The sequence below is a fragment of the Heptranchias perlo genome, chromosome 6, assembly GCF_035084215.1.
Source record: "Heptranchias perlo isolate sHepPer1 chromosome 6, sHepPer1.hap1, whole genome shotgun sequence".
Classification (NCBI taxonomy): Eukaryota; Metazoa; Chordata; class Chondrichthyes; order Hexanchiformes; family Hexanchidae; genus Heptranchias; species Heptranchias perlo.
In genome coordinates, this window is record NC_090330.1 from 12568825 (window position 1) to 12588176 (window position 19352).

General features: G+C 40.2%; 2 protein-coding genes and 1 pseudogene across 3 annotated transcripts in view; 1 reads left to right on the forward strand and 2 right to left on the reverse strand.

Annotated features, from left to right (window-relative positions):
* cyfip1 (cytoplasmic FMR1 interacting protein 1) overlaps positions 1–19352 on the forward strand; it is a 163968-nt gene that overhangs the window by 106364 nt on the left and 38252 nt on the right. The window lies entirely within an intron of this gene.
* On the reverse strand, positions 1919–2593 carry LOC137322610 (fibronectin type III domain-containing protein 9). Its single transcript, XM_067985518.1, has one exon. It carries the CDS (start codon positions 2591–2593, stop codon positions 1919–1921), a length of 675 nt encoding a protein of 224 aa, XP_067841619.1.
* On the reverse strand, positions 3014–3105 carry LOC137323221 (small nucleolar RNA U3; annotated as a pseudogene).

Consider the following 19352-nt stretch of genomic DNA (forward strand, 5'->3'; position numbering starts at 1 on the left):
CGAGCAGTAGCGCAAATTGGGTGATAGCGAATCGGCAGGGCAGGTTGTAAAACGGGCTGTTGAATCATTATCCCCCGTTTTGCGCTACTGTCCAAGACCAATTTCACTCCTTTAGTTTCAAATGTGGCCAGTTGGTTCAGTCTGCATAATTGTTTTGCTGATTGTTGTCTTGCCTCTTCTGCGCACAGAATTTGCGGCATCGTGTCTTGTTTGTTTCAAATTGGTGACAACACTACTTTAACATTGGGGTGAATTTTGCTGTGAAAGTAACAGTGAGGCTGACAGGGCTCACCGTTATTTCTGTGCCAATTGGACATTAACTTCTGGCAAGCGCAGTTAAACGCATAAGTCCTGAAGTTGCAGAACGAGATACACCGCTCCTCCGTGAGGGCCGCGAAAATGACATCTCGTCGGCTGGTTCCCCATTCAAATGAATGGAACAGCATGAAGTTCCTGCACTGACGCCGTACATACCAACTAATCTCGCCAAAAAAAGTTAGGGCTTGTCCATTCCGATATAAGTACCCTTTTAATGGCATGGTAAATCTTAATGACTGCCAAACAACCTCTCTGGCACTAAAAATTAATTTTAACAAATTGTGAAGTCTCATTCCTTCAGATTTTAACTGTTGGACATTTTAAAAATAAATTCAAATACATTTTTATTTTTTTACTTTTCCTTTGTCTTTTTTATCTGTAACTTAATTCAATCTTTCTTATCCGCTGTTTATTTCACTTTCTGTACCTGATTTGACACTGAATTCACTATTCTAACTTAAACTTCCTGGTTTAGTCCCTGCGTGGTTTACTAACGTGTCAATGCCCTCTAGAGGTTGCCGTTCAGATGCCCTGTATAGAACCATGGAAAAGATACAGCACAGAAGGGGGTCATTCGGCCCATCGTGTCCGTGCCGGCTCGATGAACAACTAGGTGCCCATTCTGATCCCACCTTCCAGCACCCGGTCCGTAGCCCTGCAGCTTACAGCACTTTAAGTGCCATTCTTTTTGGCTGTCTTAATTTAAAGGAGGTTGCCGTGCAAAAGCTCATAGAAAGTCTATGGGTAAGTGCAAGTCTAACGAACGGCGGGCGCCATTCATTTGCTGCTCACAGGAAAATCCATTGTGATTTTCCATTCCTTAGGTTTGCTACAGAACTTTTAATCTAAGAAAAAAAGCCTTATTCTCCTTTTTTAATTTTAAGCTTATGTAACTTTGTGTCAATCAGACCACAAGTCATTCTCTTCATACACCGCTTTATTTTTATGTTGATATTGGTGTTCACAGTTTAACATGCCGGCATCCAACCTCAAGGAAATAAAACAGTAGAATGAAATTGCTATATATAAATTAAACTAGCTTAAACACTTGTAAACAATTTTACAACACCAAGTTATAGTCCAGCAATTTTATTTTAAATTCACAAGCTTTCGGAGGCTTCCTCCTTCGTCAGGTGAATGATTTTCACATCGTTCACCTGACGAAGGAGGAAGCCTCCGAAAGCTTGTGAATTTAAAATAAAATTGCTGGACTATAAATTGGTGTTGTAAAATTGTTTACAATTGTCAACCCCAGTCCATCACCGGCATCTCCACATCATAGCTTAAACACAGAAGAATTAATAAATAGAGGAGAATTTCAGGTCTGTTTCTCTTCTCTCCCTTCACAGAATAAAACATAATTAACATTTGATACAATTGCAGTTAATTTGCAATATCAAAATGCAAAAGTTGCTGGCATTTATATTAAAATCAACACCAAATTACCATCGGCCTGAAACAGAGAGTTCACCAAATGCAACTAAATGGAAAGAAGAACTGTGACCCTGCTACAAAAATTGCTGCTACTCAATTGATTCTATTCCAATTTTTGTACGTGATCATGTGGAGGGTTGCTATTTAATTGCCACAGTTTTGACTGTCATCCATTATTCTTATTACTACTACTTGTAGATAATTTCTCAACATCTGTGTTCAATAGTACAGTATCTTTTGAAGTGAAAGGATTTTCAGTTATGTTGCTCAGTTGAGTATCCTCTCTGCTTCCGCTATCTGTGTCAAGAACATAATTGCAGGGCATAGCTAAGTCGTCATCAAGTGCAGCTTCTGTCACCCTTTTCGTCCAAGCTTGCATTCTTGCCTGATCAGAACTAGTGGTGAAGGCTTCAGGATGTTCTCGTCTCTTGCAGCACCATATGTGCATGCAGCCATATAATAATATACCAGCAATGAGGAGAAGAAGTATACTGCTAGTCAACCATATGCCCAGAGCCAGGTCTTTCCTCCCACTGGTCACTGCGGCAGCATTTTGGGGAGCCGTGTTAAAAATTGTACATTGCTCGTTGATAGGGTTGGCTGACTGGCAGGTGATGCACAAGATGTACTTGGTCAGTGGAGTCAGCTTCTCGATGGCCAACCAATTCTGACTGATGGGCACCCTTTCTTCTTTCTGAAAATCTTTCCTTGAATAGCCAGACAGTAGAGTATTCCAGTTGGGATGGTATATGATGCTGTAAAAATTATCGGCACAGTTAGCAGCAGAGGACCATGTCACAGTTGCAGATGTAGACGATATGTTTTGTATGGCAATCCCCATCATGTACTTCAATTATAATAGTGTTTTTTTAATACGATATGATTTGCTTGTGTAGGCGGATAGGCTGCAGCCTTTAAATTCTTGCAACGCTGAGAGCTATTTTGATTTATTTTATTACTGTGTGCACAGAAGAAGATCGTGTGAGGGATGTAGGAGCACCTATGAAAAGGCAGTCACTGTCGTACTCATCTGTTGTATTCTCAGCATTCTATAAATGAAAAGGAAACATTGCTGTAAGAAATCCGAGAGAGATAAATTTTTAGATTTTTGGACTCCAGGGATATGAGGATTGGGCAGGAAAGTGGAGTTGAGGTCGAAGATCAGCCATAATCTTATTGAATGGCAGAGCAGGCTCAAGGGGCATACTCCTGTTCCTATTTCTTATGTTCATGCTTATTGGTAAATGCCAGAAGCAGACCAGCCACAAGGAGTATTTAGCTTTTGATAGGCACTCTTTAGAACACATTTGTGAAATTACAAACTATAGAAATGATTCCTGAAAGTATTGTTAAATAGGGAGTCTCACTATCATTGACACCTGTCAAAATGTTGTAGAGAATTAAGCTTAAGCAGTTCCCCTGTAAACATCACTCAAATAAATATAAACAGAGAATTTTGGATCAACTAATTATAAAAGTAGTACTTAATGGAAAGACTATTTTTCTTCTAGGTTTTACCTAACAAACTCAGCATGATAAATTAGAATAAAATCGACTTGGGAAAAGGTGAAAAGGGGGGAAGCAGCATCATCTTCTGTTTAGAATCCTTGGTTAGTATGGCAGAAATCTAGCAAGGGTATCGGATGGGGATCTGTCAAAGACAAAAACAAGTCATGTCTGGCAGTCCAGTACAATGACCTGCTATGTTAGATAAATATCTGTTTGGTAGGAATCTGTTCTTATGCGAATGGAACTTGCATATTGCAAAGCAGCACCATCTAGTGGCAATATTTGAGTACTGTGATAGAAAAATCTCTTGTTTTCAGATTGGTACTGGAGTTAGAAACTCATTATTAGTAACCAGACAAGAGAATAAAAGTTTAAATCTCGCCATGGCAGTTTGAGAATTTAGAAATAAAAAGCTGGTGTCAGTAAATGTGACCGTGACTATGTCGGATTGTGGTAAATAGCCAACTAGTTCATTAACGTTCTTTACAGAAGGCACTGTATGTGACTCCAGTCCCACACCAATGTGGTTAACTCTTGATTGCTTTCTGGTGTAGCCTAGCAAGCCACTCAGTTGTATCAAACCGCTACAAAGAATTCAAACTTCTACCACCACTTCTAGAAGGACTAGGGCAGCAAGAGCATGGGAAAACCTGTGCCTCGAAGTTCCCCTCCACGTCACAGACCATCCTGACTTGAACATATTTGTTCATTGTCACTGGGTCAAAATCCTGGAACAACATACCTAACTGCATTGTGGAAACACCTTCAGCACATGGACTGCAGGGATTCAAGAAGACCCATCACCTACTGGGCAACTAGCGGTGGGTAATAAATGTTGGCCTTGCCAGTAATGCGCACATCCCAAGAATTAATAAAAACAATGCATTAATCTATCATAGTAACATTTGTGCACATTCATCAGTAATAGGAAATTGCTACATTCTGTCTGTCCCATGTTTTGTGCCAGTTGGGCCCTGTGAAATTCGCTGTTGTGCATTTGGAACACATTGTTAAAATGTGCTAATTTGCTTAGTCATTGTTACAATAAATCGCTACTGTATACCCAATTACTATTCAAAGGACAGTTTGTATTCCAACTAGGCATTACAGAAAGGATGAAATTAATCCAAATTGTACAATTAATAAAAGTAGTTGTTGATGTGGATTTGAATTGATACAAGCTTATTACTGTGTTGTAAAAAGCCTGTTGAAGACTTCTAGGGAAAGAAGATCATTATTTTTACTTGGATTTAAATTAGACTCTTGTAGATTAGATTTAGGACATAGATTTTCAGAAATCTATATAACGTACTGAATGTATACTGTGAATTGTAAACTGGAGGACTCTGAACTTTCCAGGGAGTCTGATCTGCACTTACCAGTAAAGCTGATGCTGAGCAGATCCTGACAATTGGTGATTTGCAGATTTCACTGTGGATGTGGGACAAAACTAGAATCATTCTAGATCCACCTATAGTGGGAGACAACATTAATAGATCACTCCTTATTAGAAAATTTGAGAGTAAGGTAAGGCCATTCAGCCCATCAAAGCCATAACTATGATGGAAAAGCTGTTTTTCTGGGGTTTCCGCGGCTTTTCCGCCATTGTTATGGCGGACGATAGGAAGAACCCCCCACCGATATTCACCCCACCCCCCCATCTCTACTATGTCTTATTTTCAAGTGATCAGAATATATCTTATTTAAGCCATTTATATATGTCAAGCAGATAGATTTAAGGTGATTGGCAAAAGAACCAAAGGCGACATGAGGAAAAACATTTTTACACAGTGAGTAGTTATGATCTAGAATGCGCTGCCTGAAAGGGTGTTGGAAGCAGACGCAATCATGGCTTTCAAAAAGGAATTGGATAAATATTTGAAGGGAAAAAATTTGCAGGGCTACCCAGAAAAAGCAGGAAAATGGGACTAACTGGATTGCTCTTACAAAGAGCCGGCACTGGCTCGATGGGCCAAATGGCTGCCTTCTGCTGTAACCATTCTATGATTCTATGGAGTGAGGTGTCCCTTAACCACCTGATTTCTAGAGATTCAGCTTTAACCTTTCATCATAGGTCCATCCTCCTTACACATTGCTGCAGGAGTTCCTCAGGGCAGTGTCCTAGGCCCAACCATCTTCAGTTGCTTCATCAATGACCTTCCCTCCATCATAAGGTCAGAAATGGGGATGTTCGCTGATGATTGCAGTGTTCAGTTCCATTCGCAACCCCTCAGATAATGAAGCAGTCCGAGCCCGCATGCAGCAAGACCTGGACAACATCCAGGCTTGGGCTGATAAGTGGCAAGTAACATTCGCGCCAGACAAGTGCCAGGCAATGACCATCTCCAACAAGAGAGAGTCTAACCACCTCCCCTTGACATTCAACGGCATTACCATCGCTGAATCCCCCACCATCAACATCCTGGGGGTCACCATTGACCAGAAACTTAACTGGACCAGCCACATAAATACTGTGGCTACAAGAGCAGGTCAGAGGCTGGGTATTCTGTGACGAGTGACTCACCTCCTGACTCCTCAAAGCCTTTCCACCATCTACAAGGCACAAGTCAGGAGTGTGATGGAATACTCTCCACTTGCCTGGATGAGTGCAGCTCCAACAACACTCAAGAAGCTCGACACCATCCAGTACAAAACAGCCCGCTTGATTGGCACCCCATCCACCACCCTAAACATTCACTCCCTTCACCACCGGCGCACAGTGGCTGCAGTGTGTACCATCCACAGGATGCACTGCAGTAACTCGCCAAGGCTTCTTCGACAGCACCTCCCAAACCTGCGACCTCTACCACCTAGAAGGACAAGAGCAGCAGGCACATGGGAACAACTCACCTGCACGTTCCCCTCCAATTCGCACACCATCCTGACTTGGAAATATATCGCCATTCCTTCATCGTCGCTGGGTCAAAATCCTGGAACTCCCTTCCGAACAGCACTGTGGGAGAACCTTCACCACACGGATTGCAGCGGTTCAAGAAGGCGGCTCACCACCACCTTCTCGAGGGCAATTAGGGATGGGCAATAAATGCTGGCCTTGCCAGCGACGCCCACATCCCATGAACAAATAAAAAAAACACATGAAATTATTCTGGTTATTCTTCTTTACACCGTCTCCAGTGCTTGCACATCCCTTTGTGGTATGGAAACCAAAGCTTTACAAAATAACTTGCGGGGCCTGGCCAGTATATTGTACATCCCTAGCATAACCATAGTAAATTTTTTCCAGCTGTATGTCACAGAATTTTGTATTTTTAATTGCATCACTATGCTATCTAAACATTGGCGATTATACAATTACTCCCAGACACACTCATAATTCTATTACGTTCATTTTGTACTTATTGTGCATTATGTAACACTTTGCATTTGTCATTATTAAATTTTGCCTGCCAGCTGTCCATTTGTATAAATGATCTGTTAATATCTGTATATCTGCATCCTTTGTTTATGCGGCTGCTCCTCTTAGTGTCATCTACAGTTGATTTCAGAATCCAGGCCACATATAAATAAGGAACAACAGAGGTCTAAACATTGACTTCCAGGCAACTCTACCAGCGCTTTCCTCCTCACAAGCCCTCCCCAGTCCAACAAAACAGCTCTCATTAGGGCTCTCCAGTTGAATTTGCATCAAAAACACCTTTATACATCTAACTACATATCCATAAAAACAAGTCCTGTACTTCTGGCAGTTTTCTTTAGATGCCCTGCGACCTAACACAGTGACATGCTTATTCAAATTACGGTATCATCAGCATTGAATAACCAACCACATTTTGGTACCAGAGCATAAAGTTACCTCAAAGAAACTCTTGATAGGGTTCCCCCAGTGGCTGAGTTTATCCAGAATATAGCTGAGCCTGGAGAGTCTCAGGTTTAATCCCCAGTTTGCACTTAGTTAAGTTGATCTCTGCCAAATTGGTGGTAGGGGCATTACTATTGGCCTCAATATCCCTGGGTTAGGGATAAGAATTGGCCAGGTTCTGTTCCTGATTATTATTCTCCTGCATGAAGTGCATTTGTGTGGATTTTGGGTGAGAACAGGATTGGCCTCAGCTGTTACTATCCACCCCCACCTCTAAGGGTGAATAGCCTGCTGACACTCCCTGTCAAGCCTCGGATGAATAATGGCCACTTGGGAGAGCTATGGAAGAGCGACTGGTGCAGGTGGAACTATATCCCAGCAAGGAATCCAACACCCTCAAGGGAGGAGGATGCAGGTGCAGGAGAAAATTGAACATAAAAATTGATAGGAATAATACCTTTTCTAATTGTAGCAGATAATGTGTAACTTTTATAATGATGCAGATGATCTGCTGGTCCATAATTTGAAAGGTGACGCTATGCACTGATGGCATTACTTCCTGATGATTTGTTTTTCACCACTTTTTATAAAGCAGTCACATCACCATTGTTAATCCTTCATGTATTGAATGCACTGAGTGCCCTGACTATCTCCCTACTCACCAGTATACTTACCACAAGCAAAATTAAGGTTAAAAATGGAATGCAACTCACAATAGTGTCTATTGCCATAACGTCGCCCATCTTTGCCCCTGCCTCAGCTCATCTGTTGCTGAAACCCTCATCCATGCCTTTGTTACCTCTAGACTTGCTCTCCTGGCCAGTCTTCCATCTTCCACCCTCCATAAACTTGAGCTCATCCAAAACTCTGCTGCCCATATCCTAACTCGCACCAAGTCCTGTTCACCCATCACCCCTGTGCTCGCTGACTTATAATGGCTCCTGGTCCGGCAATGCCTCGATTTTTAAAATTCTCATCCTTGTTTTCAAATCCCTTCATAGCCTCGCCCCTCCTTATCTCTGTAACCTCGTCCAGCCCTACAACCCTCTGAGATCTCTGCACTCCTGCATTTCTTGCCTCTTACACATCCCCGATTTTAATTGCTCCATCAGTGGCGGCCATGCCTTCAGCTGCCTAGGTCCCAAGCTCTGGAATTCCCTCCCTAAACCTGTCTACCTCTCTCCTCCTTTAAGAAGCTCCTTGAAACCTACCTCTTTGACCAAGCTTTTCGATCACCTGTCCTAATATCTCCTTATGTGGCTGGGTGTCAAATTTTGTTTGATAATGCTCCTGTGAAGCGCTTTGGGATGTTTTACTACGTTAAAGGCATTATATAAATGCAAGTTGTTGTGTTTCAGCATTATTTTATAAATTATATGCAAAAACAAACACTAATGACACTTTAAACCCAATTGTTATGGCTTTTTATCATTCAGCTCTATAGCTTTGCTTCAATATATTAATATGCATAATAAATATTAGTTTAGTACACAAACAGACCTAATCAAAGGAGATACAGTTTCAGTGATCTTGTAATGTGTGCAATGTAAAAATTTAAAGCATGAAATGGTAATGGATGTTTTCATAAATATTCTCAGACCTTGAGGAAGCTGAAGTTCAATTAGCTATCTGGTTCAGTTCTTTCAGTTTATCAAATGTAAAATAAAAACTACCCATTTCATGGAAAATGACAAGAATTCTTTTAGTTTTGACCCAGACTCATGAGCGTTCTTACAATTATTATTTAATCTGTAGAGCAAACATTTACGGTCAGATCAACTTGACGGCATACTATCAGGAGCCTGAGTCCTTAGATTTAAGAATATAATTCAGCTAAGTCATTCCCCTCTTTTCCTTCAATTCTACAAGTTTTCTATTCAGCAAAAATGCTGCCTTTTGTCATGCCCTATTTCAGTCCATCAGTCAAGGTGTAGGAATTAAAGCAGAACCAATTTTTGTAGGTGGGAATTGTTAATGAAGATTTATTTCTTCAGAAGCACATGCTTCTATAGAGCATTAATTGCAAATATTTGGTTAAAAATATCGAACTAGCTTTAAAGAAATCTTCTGCTAAGTGTACTGTCAGGTTAATGACTCATAGTAAGCCTTCTAATATATTTGCGAACAATTAAATGTATATAACATATAAGCTTCAGCTCGATGCACTAATACTTGAGCTGAATGCATATTATCAACATGCTGCCTTGATTGTTTTCTGTCCGATTCTATTACTCTCGTTTGAGTTGCTTAGAAATTAGCTTAGCCACTGAGGGTAAAATGCATTACAGTGTCTGTATATTGCAGGTAATGCTTTTTGTTTGGTCGTTCATATACTTTTTGAGCATTTAACCCCCAAATTTAAAGGATATATAACATTGTATAGAAAGATCAAATACAAAACTCACCCCCACGGTGAAGGGAGGCTTGCAGTTAATGGTTTTCTTGCAGAAATTCCCAAAGACATCATTTCAGTGCCTTGTTTGCTTAGTTGGTTTTCTTTGCCGTCTGCATTTGCCAATCGTTTTCTCACAGCTCACAAAATAATATGAAGTCTTGCTGTCTTTGTATTGGCTTCTTCACTCTCCAAAAGGATGTTCGCAATACTTCATTCTTTTGTTTGTTATACTACCAACAGATTTAACAGTACTGTGTGTGTTCAAGTGGTTCTGCAGCAATCCTCTTGAGAAACTGAATTATACTATCCACTTTGCTGTTGCTTTCTTGTATGGGGAAGAAAAAATGTGTTTGGATCTGCAATTCTGTGCTAATGTGTTCACTCGGGTTTGATTGCTTCAGGCGTATGGTCAGAATGAAGTGTTGATGTATGACTCTGACATTTGAGAGTACAGAACAAGGATTAATTTGATCATAAAACATTTAGGCACCAGGTTAAAGGTAGAGGGGTTTCTGTAAATTAAAATGATGTCCCCATCAGCTTTTAAACTGGAAATGTGTGATTTTGTACGTAAAATTAGTTTTTGCACCGGTTTTGCTTGTTAACCACATTAATTACCTTTGCTATGTTGTGAAGTACTGAAAACCCAAGATGGAATAGATTTTTAAAAAATTTTTTATTATTCTTTACTTGCCATATAGGCTCAGTTAATAGCAAAAATTGCAAGTGCACTATTCATTTAATTTTTTGGAGGGGGTCATGCGATCTCCACTTCCCTTGCACGTTGTAATTTTGTAGGTTGGATGTTAAAAGGGTGTGACACACCAGCACATGAAAAGAATGATGAGGACAAGTCAAATGAGCTGTGTACCATTTTCATCATGGTGGTGGGTTTCGCAAATTATTTACGCTGTTTTGTTGTGTTTCATTGCGAAGTGGTTTGGTAAATACTCTTGCATGACAATTTCCCTTTAAAACACTTTTTAAAAAATATATGGCTTGTCTTAACTGCCGAAAGATCAAGGCTTAAAGTAGCTTGTAATTGAATGTAACTGGAGTCAGAAACATGTGGTGAGTTTTAAAGAGATGTAACCTGATCTTATTACCATGTATTGTTGGAAGGCTGAATGTGATCTCCAGATGTTTTTCTTCCTGGAAGCTATTTAAAATTTTTGCACTTTATTTTTGGGGGAGGGAGAGAGGGAACTGATTTTACTATGTCACAAGGACATCAATAAAGTGTAACAATGGGCATGTGGAATTTTCACTTGAAATATAAAGAAATCTAGACCTGTAGATTTCAATCTTCTAATGTCCTATAAAGCGTCAGAACTTGCATCGGTTTCTTTTCCCTAGCTAAAGGATCTTTGGTATTTGCTTTCATCACCAAAAGTTTGGGATAAAATCTCCAATGTTTCTACAAGGGTAGATCAGATTAGACACATATTAAGGTATCAAGCATTCTGTTAATGAATTGAGACTATCCAGGTTTTTGTATTTTTTCATTTTCTCTGAGCCTATGGCACTGCAGAATGAACCTGTAGAAAGCCCCCATTCTCTCATTTACCAAACATTACTGTCAGATTTAACTGCACCATATGGTGATGCCTCTGACAGTTTTGATGGCTGGAATTACGGCTCCTAATTAGGGGTCTCCCCCCCCCCCCCCCCCCCCACCTTAAATTTGTACTGGTTTTACATTTGCCTAAGGCATGTTGAGGATGCACAGATTACCTATTTGCTTGGACTGTTTTCATGTTCTGAATAACAGAATAACATTCTCCACACTCCTTGAAGCCACCTATCTGCTCCCACAGGCCCTACTGAGGCATAGTTTTCTAAAGGGGGTGCAGGAACAGAGACCTGTGGGTATACGTGCCAATCTTTGAAGGTGGCAGGACAGGTTATGAAAGCAGTTAAAAAAGCATGCGGGATCCTGGGCTTCATAAATAGAGGCATAGAGTACAAAAGCAAGGAAGGCTTTGGACACTGTGCTTTAGGAATGATGTGAAGGACTTAGAGACTGTGCAGAAAAGATTTATTAGAATGGTTCCAAGGATGAGGGACTTCAATTACGTGGAAAGACTGCAGAAGCGGGGGTTGTTCTCCTTTGAGCAGAGAAGGTTGAGAGGAGATTTGATAGAAGTGTTCAAAATCATGAAGGGTTTAGGTAAAATAAATAAAGAGAAACTGTGCCCATTGGCGGAAGGGTTGAGAACCAGAGTGCACAGATTTATGGTGATTGGCAAAAGGCGACATGAGGAAAATCTTTTTTATGCAGCGAGTAGCTATGATCTGGAATGCACTACCTGAAAGGGTGGTGGAAGTAGATTCAGTCGTGGCTTTCAAAAAGGAATTGGATAAATACTTGAAGGTAAAAAATTTGCAGGGCTACGTGGAAAGAGCAGGGGAATGAGACTAACTGGCTTACTCTTACAAAGAGCTGGCATGGGCCGAATGGTTGCCTCCTGTGCTGTAACCATTCTGTGATTCTATAGTGTAGGACATTAGCAAGAAATGCCTGACTGAGGGATCATCAATCAAATTGTACATCATATTAGGGAACATTTCTTTACACAGATGGTTGTTGGATTATGGATTGCTTTATTGTAGAAAGTGGTTGAGGCAGAGACCATTGAATCTTTTTAGGGAAAATTGGTTAAGTATTTGAAGCAGAGAACGATGGATTGCTATGGAGAGAGAGCAGGACAGTAGGATTAGTTTTGGATTGTTCTAGCCAAGAGCCAGCACTGATGCAGTGGGCCAAATGACATCCTTCTGTGCTGTTTAACTTCTGTGCTATTTATAAGCATAAGAAATGTGACCACAGATTATCTGGAACATATTTTGGTATCACTTAAAGATGGGCGGGGTTGTTACCCTAAATGTCTAGTGTTAGTGTATTTCACTGATTAAGTTGAGCTGCATTGATGCCTCCACTGCTTTCTTGGATAAAGGAGGGAGTCACGTTCATAAATGAGGTCGTGCTGGTAGTTAAAAACTTTAAATTCATGGTGGTATTGATAAGATGCACATAATTCTGCGAAACTGAACTTTGAGCCAAAGGTTAAGTGTCACTTGAAACATAATAAACCTGGAAATTATAGGCAGTTACTCGTCGTTCAATTGTAAACTACTAGAGCCTATAATATGGGACAAAATTACTAAGCACTTGGGCTCTAATTAACTTATATTTCTTTATTGGCATGAATTTCTAAAGAGATGGATATGCTTTGAAGAAATAACCAAGAAAATAGATAAAAGAAATTTAGTGGATGTGGTTTATATCTATATTCAAAAGACATTTGATAATTATAACAAAGATAAATAGCACATGGAATTAATGGGAAGAATGACTATATGGATATGGAGTTGGAGGGCAGAAAGGAAAGAATATAAGCAAAAGGAAGTTTCTCAGATTGAAAGAATGTGATTGGTGTTCCACAGAAATCTGTGTTGGAACAGCTGTATACATAAATGATCTGGACTTGGGATTTAAGAGAACGATATTGAAATTTGTTGAAGACTTCAAATTGTGGGCATGGCAATGAGGAGGCATGTGAAAGACTGCAAAAAGACATAGATTGGCTAGGATGGTGGGCAGATAGGTGACAGATGCAGCTTAATGTAGAGAAATGTGAAATAATACATTTTGGGAATAACAATAGGGAAAGGAAGCTGACTACAATCCTCACAGGGCTAAGCAAAAAACCACAGCCGTGGAATATAAAAGCAAGGAGGTAATGTTGAACTCAGTTGGGGTGTTTTGTACAGTTTTGCTAGCAGTTTTCTGCAAACTGGATAGAATCTATGTTAGAGTCTGGTTAATTTTCATGTGTCAGACATGAATGGTCCTGGAATTTCTTGTTATACATGATTGGATAGTTTGCTTTATACTAGGATGAGGGCCTGTCGAACATATCATCAAAGTATTTGACGCTGATCATTGAAATCAAACACTTGACACCTTTATGTTAAAGTGTTGTTCCATTCACTTTGATCAGCTTGATGCTTCAGGCATAGATGGGCTGCGAGATCCCATTAAACTTTACCTACTAGCAGGTATTCTTTTGTGGACAAACATGGTAATTGTTGATCTAATATAACTGTTTCCCTAGATATGGCAGATTAAGTGTGTGTGTGTGTAACTACATTTGATCCGTGAGTAAAACCCTACCTCTAGACTCGACTGTTCCAATGCTTTCCTGGCCAGTCTCCCATCCTGTACCCTCCATAAACTTCAGCTCATCTAAAACTCTGCTGCCCATATCATATGCCACACCAGGGCCTTCTCACCTATCATCCTTGTCCTTGCTGACCTACATTGTCTCTAGGTCCTGCAATGCCTTCAATTTACAATTATCATCCTCGTGTTTCAATCCTTCCATTGCTTCACCGCTCCCTATCTCTGTCACCTCCTCCAGCCCTACAACTCCCGCCTCGAACTCTCCATTCCTCTGACTCTGGCATCCCTCCCTCCTTTCGTCCCCATCATTGGCAGCCATGCCTTCAGCCACCTACGCACATTGCTCTGGAATTCCTTTCCTAAATTCCTCCACCACTCCACTTCCTTCTCCTTTTAGGGCCTTCCTTAAAACCCACCTCTTTGACCAAGCTTTTGGTCACCCCTCCTAATATCTCCTTTGGCTCAGCATCTGCCGTTGTCTGATTTTACCTTTTTTAAGCAACTTAAGATGTTTTTCTACATTGAAGGCGCTACATGAATGCAATTTTTTGTTGAAAACTATTAGCAATTATTTTTTTAACTGCAGAGAGAGACAGAAGGGTGTGATTACAGCACTTGTGCTTCCTTGTTTTCGTACACCTGACCAAGCTTTTGGTCACCTCTCCCAGTATCACCGTTGGCTCATATCTGTGTACAACTTGAAGTCTATTGGGGGGGGGGGGGTAATTTTCAACTTTTCCACCTGTTTTCAATGGGATCGAGATCGGGGGGGGTTCTACAACGGATAGGCGATCTGCTTCGCCAGCTTACCACCCAGGTGCAAAGTTGAAAATTACCCCGTGACGCCATGCTGGAAAATAATTTTTAAAAGCTTTTTCAAGTATAGTTTCACATGTATACCCAGGTGCTTACTATTTCAAGCACAGAACCTGGGTCAGAGAGACACAGACAAATTGAGTGATGATACCATTTCTACTTTTGTGTTTATAGAGAATTCCAAAACACTGGTTGTTTACATAAAACACATTTATTTTTCTCACTACAAACATCATAGCATGTCTTTCCACTTCCTGTAACAGGATTGTATATTTTTCCCCAAATTATTTTAGAACAAGCTGGAAGATGAGTTTCTAAAGCTTTTTTGAGTGTAAGTTTCATATCAAAAAAAGTTTTTTAACTGCAGAGACACACACATTGACAAAGGCACCTGTGCTTTTCTGTTTATATTTAGAATTCAAAAATAATTGTTCATGAAAAGATAGAAATTATGCAGCTGTGCCAACTCTGCCCATAGCATACTGTCGCTCAGCCACTAAATTTATAAATAACAAAAAGCATAAGCAGCCAAAAAAAATTTAATTTGTTCAACTTTTCATACACTATACTGATATATTATGTAGCATCACAACCACATGGTTAAAAGCACGTCACATCCTCTGATGCATCCATTCACCCCATTTTGTTTCTGCACACAACTTATTCCTCCTCCTGTAGCTCCCACTAAAACCCTAAATCCAGCTTTTCCTGCATACCACGTTGCTGTTTCCCTGTCGATTGTCCTTTACATTTGCACTCTAGGCCTCTAGATATAGTGATCTGTCTCTCTTTTCTCCACCTGCCCCACTCGTCCCCCATTCAATTATGCAAGTTATTTCTTTTCCAGAGCGTGGTTAGAAAGTGGAATTCTCGGCCACAAACCATTAAGCAGAGTCCATAAATTAATTTTAAAAGTAATTTCCTTGAAAGTGCAAGTGCAGGTAGATAAAACCATAAAAGGCCAATATAATTTTGGGTTTTCAAATAAGGCACAGATTACAAGAGCAAAGAGGTACTGATTAATTTGTACAAAGAAATAGGCAATGTTTAGGCCAGAGTACTGTGTGCTATTTTGGGCAACTCAAGTAACATTCTAGAGACACAGCAGCTGATTTGGATGTGGGAGCACATCCGATCACTTAAACGACCACTGAATTCCACCCAATTCCTACTTGCCTCGTATGTCCACTCTGTCATGCTCCATTCGGTGCGGCAGTTGGATGTGTCTGAGGACACCGAGACGCACAATATATGTCTTGCTTCTCTACTCCGTTCCTACCTGTACCACTCATTCCCCAACCAACTAAATCCTGCTCCCACATCCAAATAGTGGAATGGGATCTTTTATGTCCACCTGAGAGGGTAGACGGGACCTACCGGTTTAAAGTCTCATCCGAAAGATGGCATCTCCGACAGTGCGGCACTTCCAGCTGCTCCCTCCCTGCCCATCTTGCTTGTCTATATTCTCCTAAGGTTTTTTACAGTCTTCATGACAATCTGCCATCTCCTCCCGCCGTCCCCCCCCCCACCCCCCCAAAGTTAATTGTGATCACTAAATTTCAACATTTGCCCTGAATTCCCTTTTCCATTCCTAGAAACTATCTTTTATCCTTACTCTTTGCTTTCTGTCCTCCAACCATATCTCTTTCCACATGATCACAATTTCCTCAATTCCATATGCTGTTTTATTTTTGTCATAAATTTCTTATGTAGAACATTGCTTTTTGAAAACCCACAGAAACCACAACTGTTGCAATTCCTTTATTCTCATTATTCTCCAAATAATTTTATAAAGCTTCTTGAAGCATGACCTGCCTCTCAAGCAATCTATACATTTCAATATTTCATACATCTACTCCATTCTTTTCTCTGATTACTTATTTAATAAAAGATTGAACTTGCTGTATCAATGAAGGCAATAAGGACAGGGTAGACTGATGAGCAGGGGAAACGGATCGTTAGTTTGTGCGATCCAAAAATACAATTGGACTTATTATTAAAAAATACAAAGTAACATTACAGCATTTGTTAGGGTTGGTGCCCAGCTATGAATTGTATGTAAGTTACTGCTTGTATCAGAAGGAAGGAGTTTGTAAGATTTTTAAAATCTATTTTTGGGAGTTCTCTTTCTCCTTCCCCTAATATTATGAATTTTTTTTTGAGTGTTTGATGAGTGTAGGAATCCTGGCTCTTCAGAGTTGTAGACACATGGGTTATGAAGGTTTTATATTGTATAACAGCATGTATATCATTATTTTCCCTTCAGTTTGTCCATGGCATTTCCCAACCAAGATGAATTCTGTTTTGATTGGATTTGTAATGCAATGTTTTTAATACTGCTTAGAAAGGTAAAATTTATGTCATGGCAATATCTGTTAGCTCATGAATATTTAATTTGTTGTCTTCATTACTTAAAATGGTGGATCAGATTTTAGCCAAATGCTTTGAAAAATGGCATAATGATGGGCTATTAACTCTTGATAGATGCTTTTCTGTGTCATGATTTGTTATCATGATTGCCACATTTGTCAATGTAACAACAATTACTGTGTGTAAAAATATTTCATTGTTTGTGAGGTGACTTGTGATATTTCTGAGAGCATAGTAAAGCACTATGTAAATCCAAGTTTTTCCTTTCATAGTAACCCCCAACCACTCCTTCAGGTGAAGGAGCCCTCTTATCAGGCATTGGGTTACTTTTGTAAATGGATACTTTTGTAAATGGATACCCTTGTAAACTGGCACCATGTTCTATCTGGACATGCTGGGAAAAGTCTGCATGTTGGACCCCATGTCTGTAAACATTTAGTGCTTGAACATTCACTTCTCACAAGATCAAATAATAATTACAGAGGAGGGAGGCCAATCTGCTGATCTTAATTCGCCCGTCCAGAAGCACCTTGCAGTTACCATTGAATTATCCAGTTGTCTCCTAAATGATTTCAAGGCTTTCGCCTCCACTACTCTATCCGGGAATCCATTCCGTGTGTGGATCATTTTGTGAGAAGAAGAATGTTCTGATATCGGTCCTAAATTTGATTGTTACTAGTTTGAACCTGTGTCCCCTTGTCAACTCTTGCAATTTACTTTAAAGCAATATTTTTGAATTTACTGTTTCCATACCCTTATCTTTCTTGTATATCTCTAAGATTGCTTCTCAGGTGCTTCCTTTCCATGCTGAAGAACTCCAGTTTCTCTAGTCTTTCTTCATAACTCCCAATCATGCTGAATCCTCACAGCTTTGAGATTGAGTTTGACAAATATCCTTTTGTGTGGTACTTCAGATATTTTTTGAAGTTTAGGTACACTAGGTTGTACGGTATTATTTCCTCATAGAAGTTGAGGAGTTTGGTTAGGCATGATATTACCCTCCTAAATCTATGTTGGCTACTGTTTACTAGGTTATTATTGTACAGAAACTTCCAAATTTACTCCTGATAATTTTATTATTCTACATTGAATGGAAGTGAGATTAATGGATCTATAGTTGCCTATGTCTGTTTTATCCCCCTTTTTGAAAAGGGAACATTGGCCTATTTCCATTCTACTGGTACCTCTCCAGTGCCCAATGACTCACTTAAAATGGTTGTCAGTGCCTCACAAATCTCCTCCAGAGTCTCTTGCAGCACCTGGATGTTTTACTCCCTTGTATTAGTCTTTCTCCCCTTCCAGGCATTTTTCACCCTGTGTACTCTTTCTTCACACCATTATTAAGTAAAGAAATTATTCAGGCCCTTGTAACATCTCTGCTCATCGGCAATGCTGTAATCACTAGCTGCAGGCATAGAATTGAGTGACATAAATGAGGAAAAACAAGGTGCACAAAGGATTGGGAGGGACAGATAGCACTACAGTAAGAAATAATACAGTATTAGGTGGGATCATACTAAGAGAGAATGTGAGAAGGTCTAAGATAGGTTTAGAGTGCATTTGTGTAAACGCACGAGGCGTGGTAAATAAGGTTGGTGAGCTGCAGGCATAAATAGCCACATGGGAATATAATGTTGTGGCGATAACAGAGACCTGGGTCAAAAAAGGGTAGGATTGGGCACTAAATATTCTTGGATACAAGGTGTTCAGGAAAGATAGGGAAGGAGAAAAAAAAAGGGGGGTTGGGTGGCAATATTGCTTAAGGAGAATAGTGCAGTGCTGGAGAGAGAGGATGTCCTTGAGGGGTCAAAGACAGAATCTGTTTGGTTAGAGTTAAGAAACAATAGAGGTGCCATTCCACACTGGGTGTATTCTAGGCCACTAATTAGTGAGAAGGATATAGAGGAGCAAATTTGCAGGGAAATTACAGAGAGGTGCAAGAACTATAGAGTAGTGATAATGGGGACTTCAACTATCCTAATATAGACTGGGATAGTAATAGTGTAAATGGCAAAGAGGGAGAGGAATTTCTGAAGTGTGTTCAGTGGAACTTTCTGGATCAGTATGTTTCCAGCCCAACAAGGAAGGCGGCATTGCTGGATCTAGTTCTGGGGAATAAAGTGGGTCAAGTGGGGGAACATTTAGGGAACAGTGATCATAGTATCATAAGGTTTAGATTAGTTATGGAAAAGGACAAGGAGCAATCTAGAGTAAAAATACTTAATTGGAGGAGGGCCAATTTCGGTGGGTTGAGAACGGATCTGGCCCGGGTAAATTGAAATCAAAGATTGACGGGCAAAACTGTAATTGAACAGTGGGCGGCCTTTAAGGAGGAGATGGTTTGGGTACAGTCTAGGTACGTTCCCACGAGGGGGAAAGGTAGGGCAACCAAAGCCAAAGCTCCCTGGATGATGAAAGAGATGGAGAGTAAGATGAAGCAGAAAAAGGGGGCGTATGACAGATGTCAGGTTGATAATACAAGTGAGAACCAGCCTAAATATAGA

What these genes read in the sequence shown, in the direction of transcription:
- LOC137322610 (XM_067985518.1), bottom strand. Translation starts at nt 2,593, where the DNA reads ATGGGGATTGCCATACAAAACATATCGTCTACATCTGCAACTGTGACA.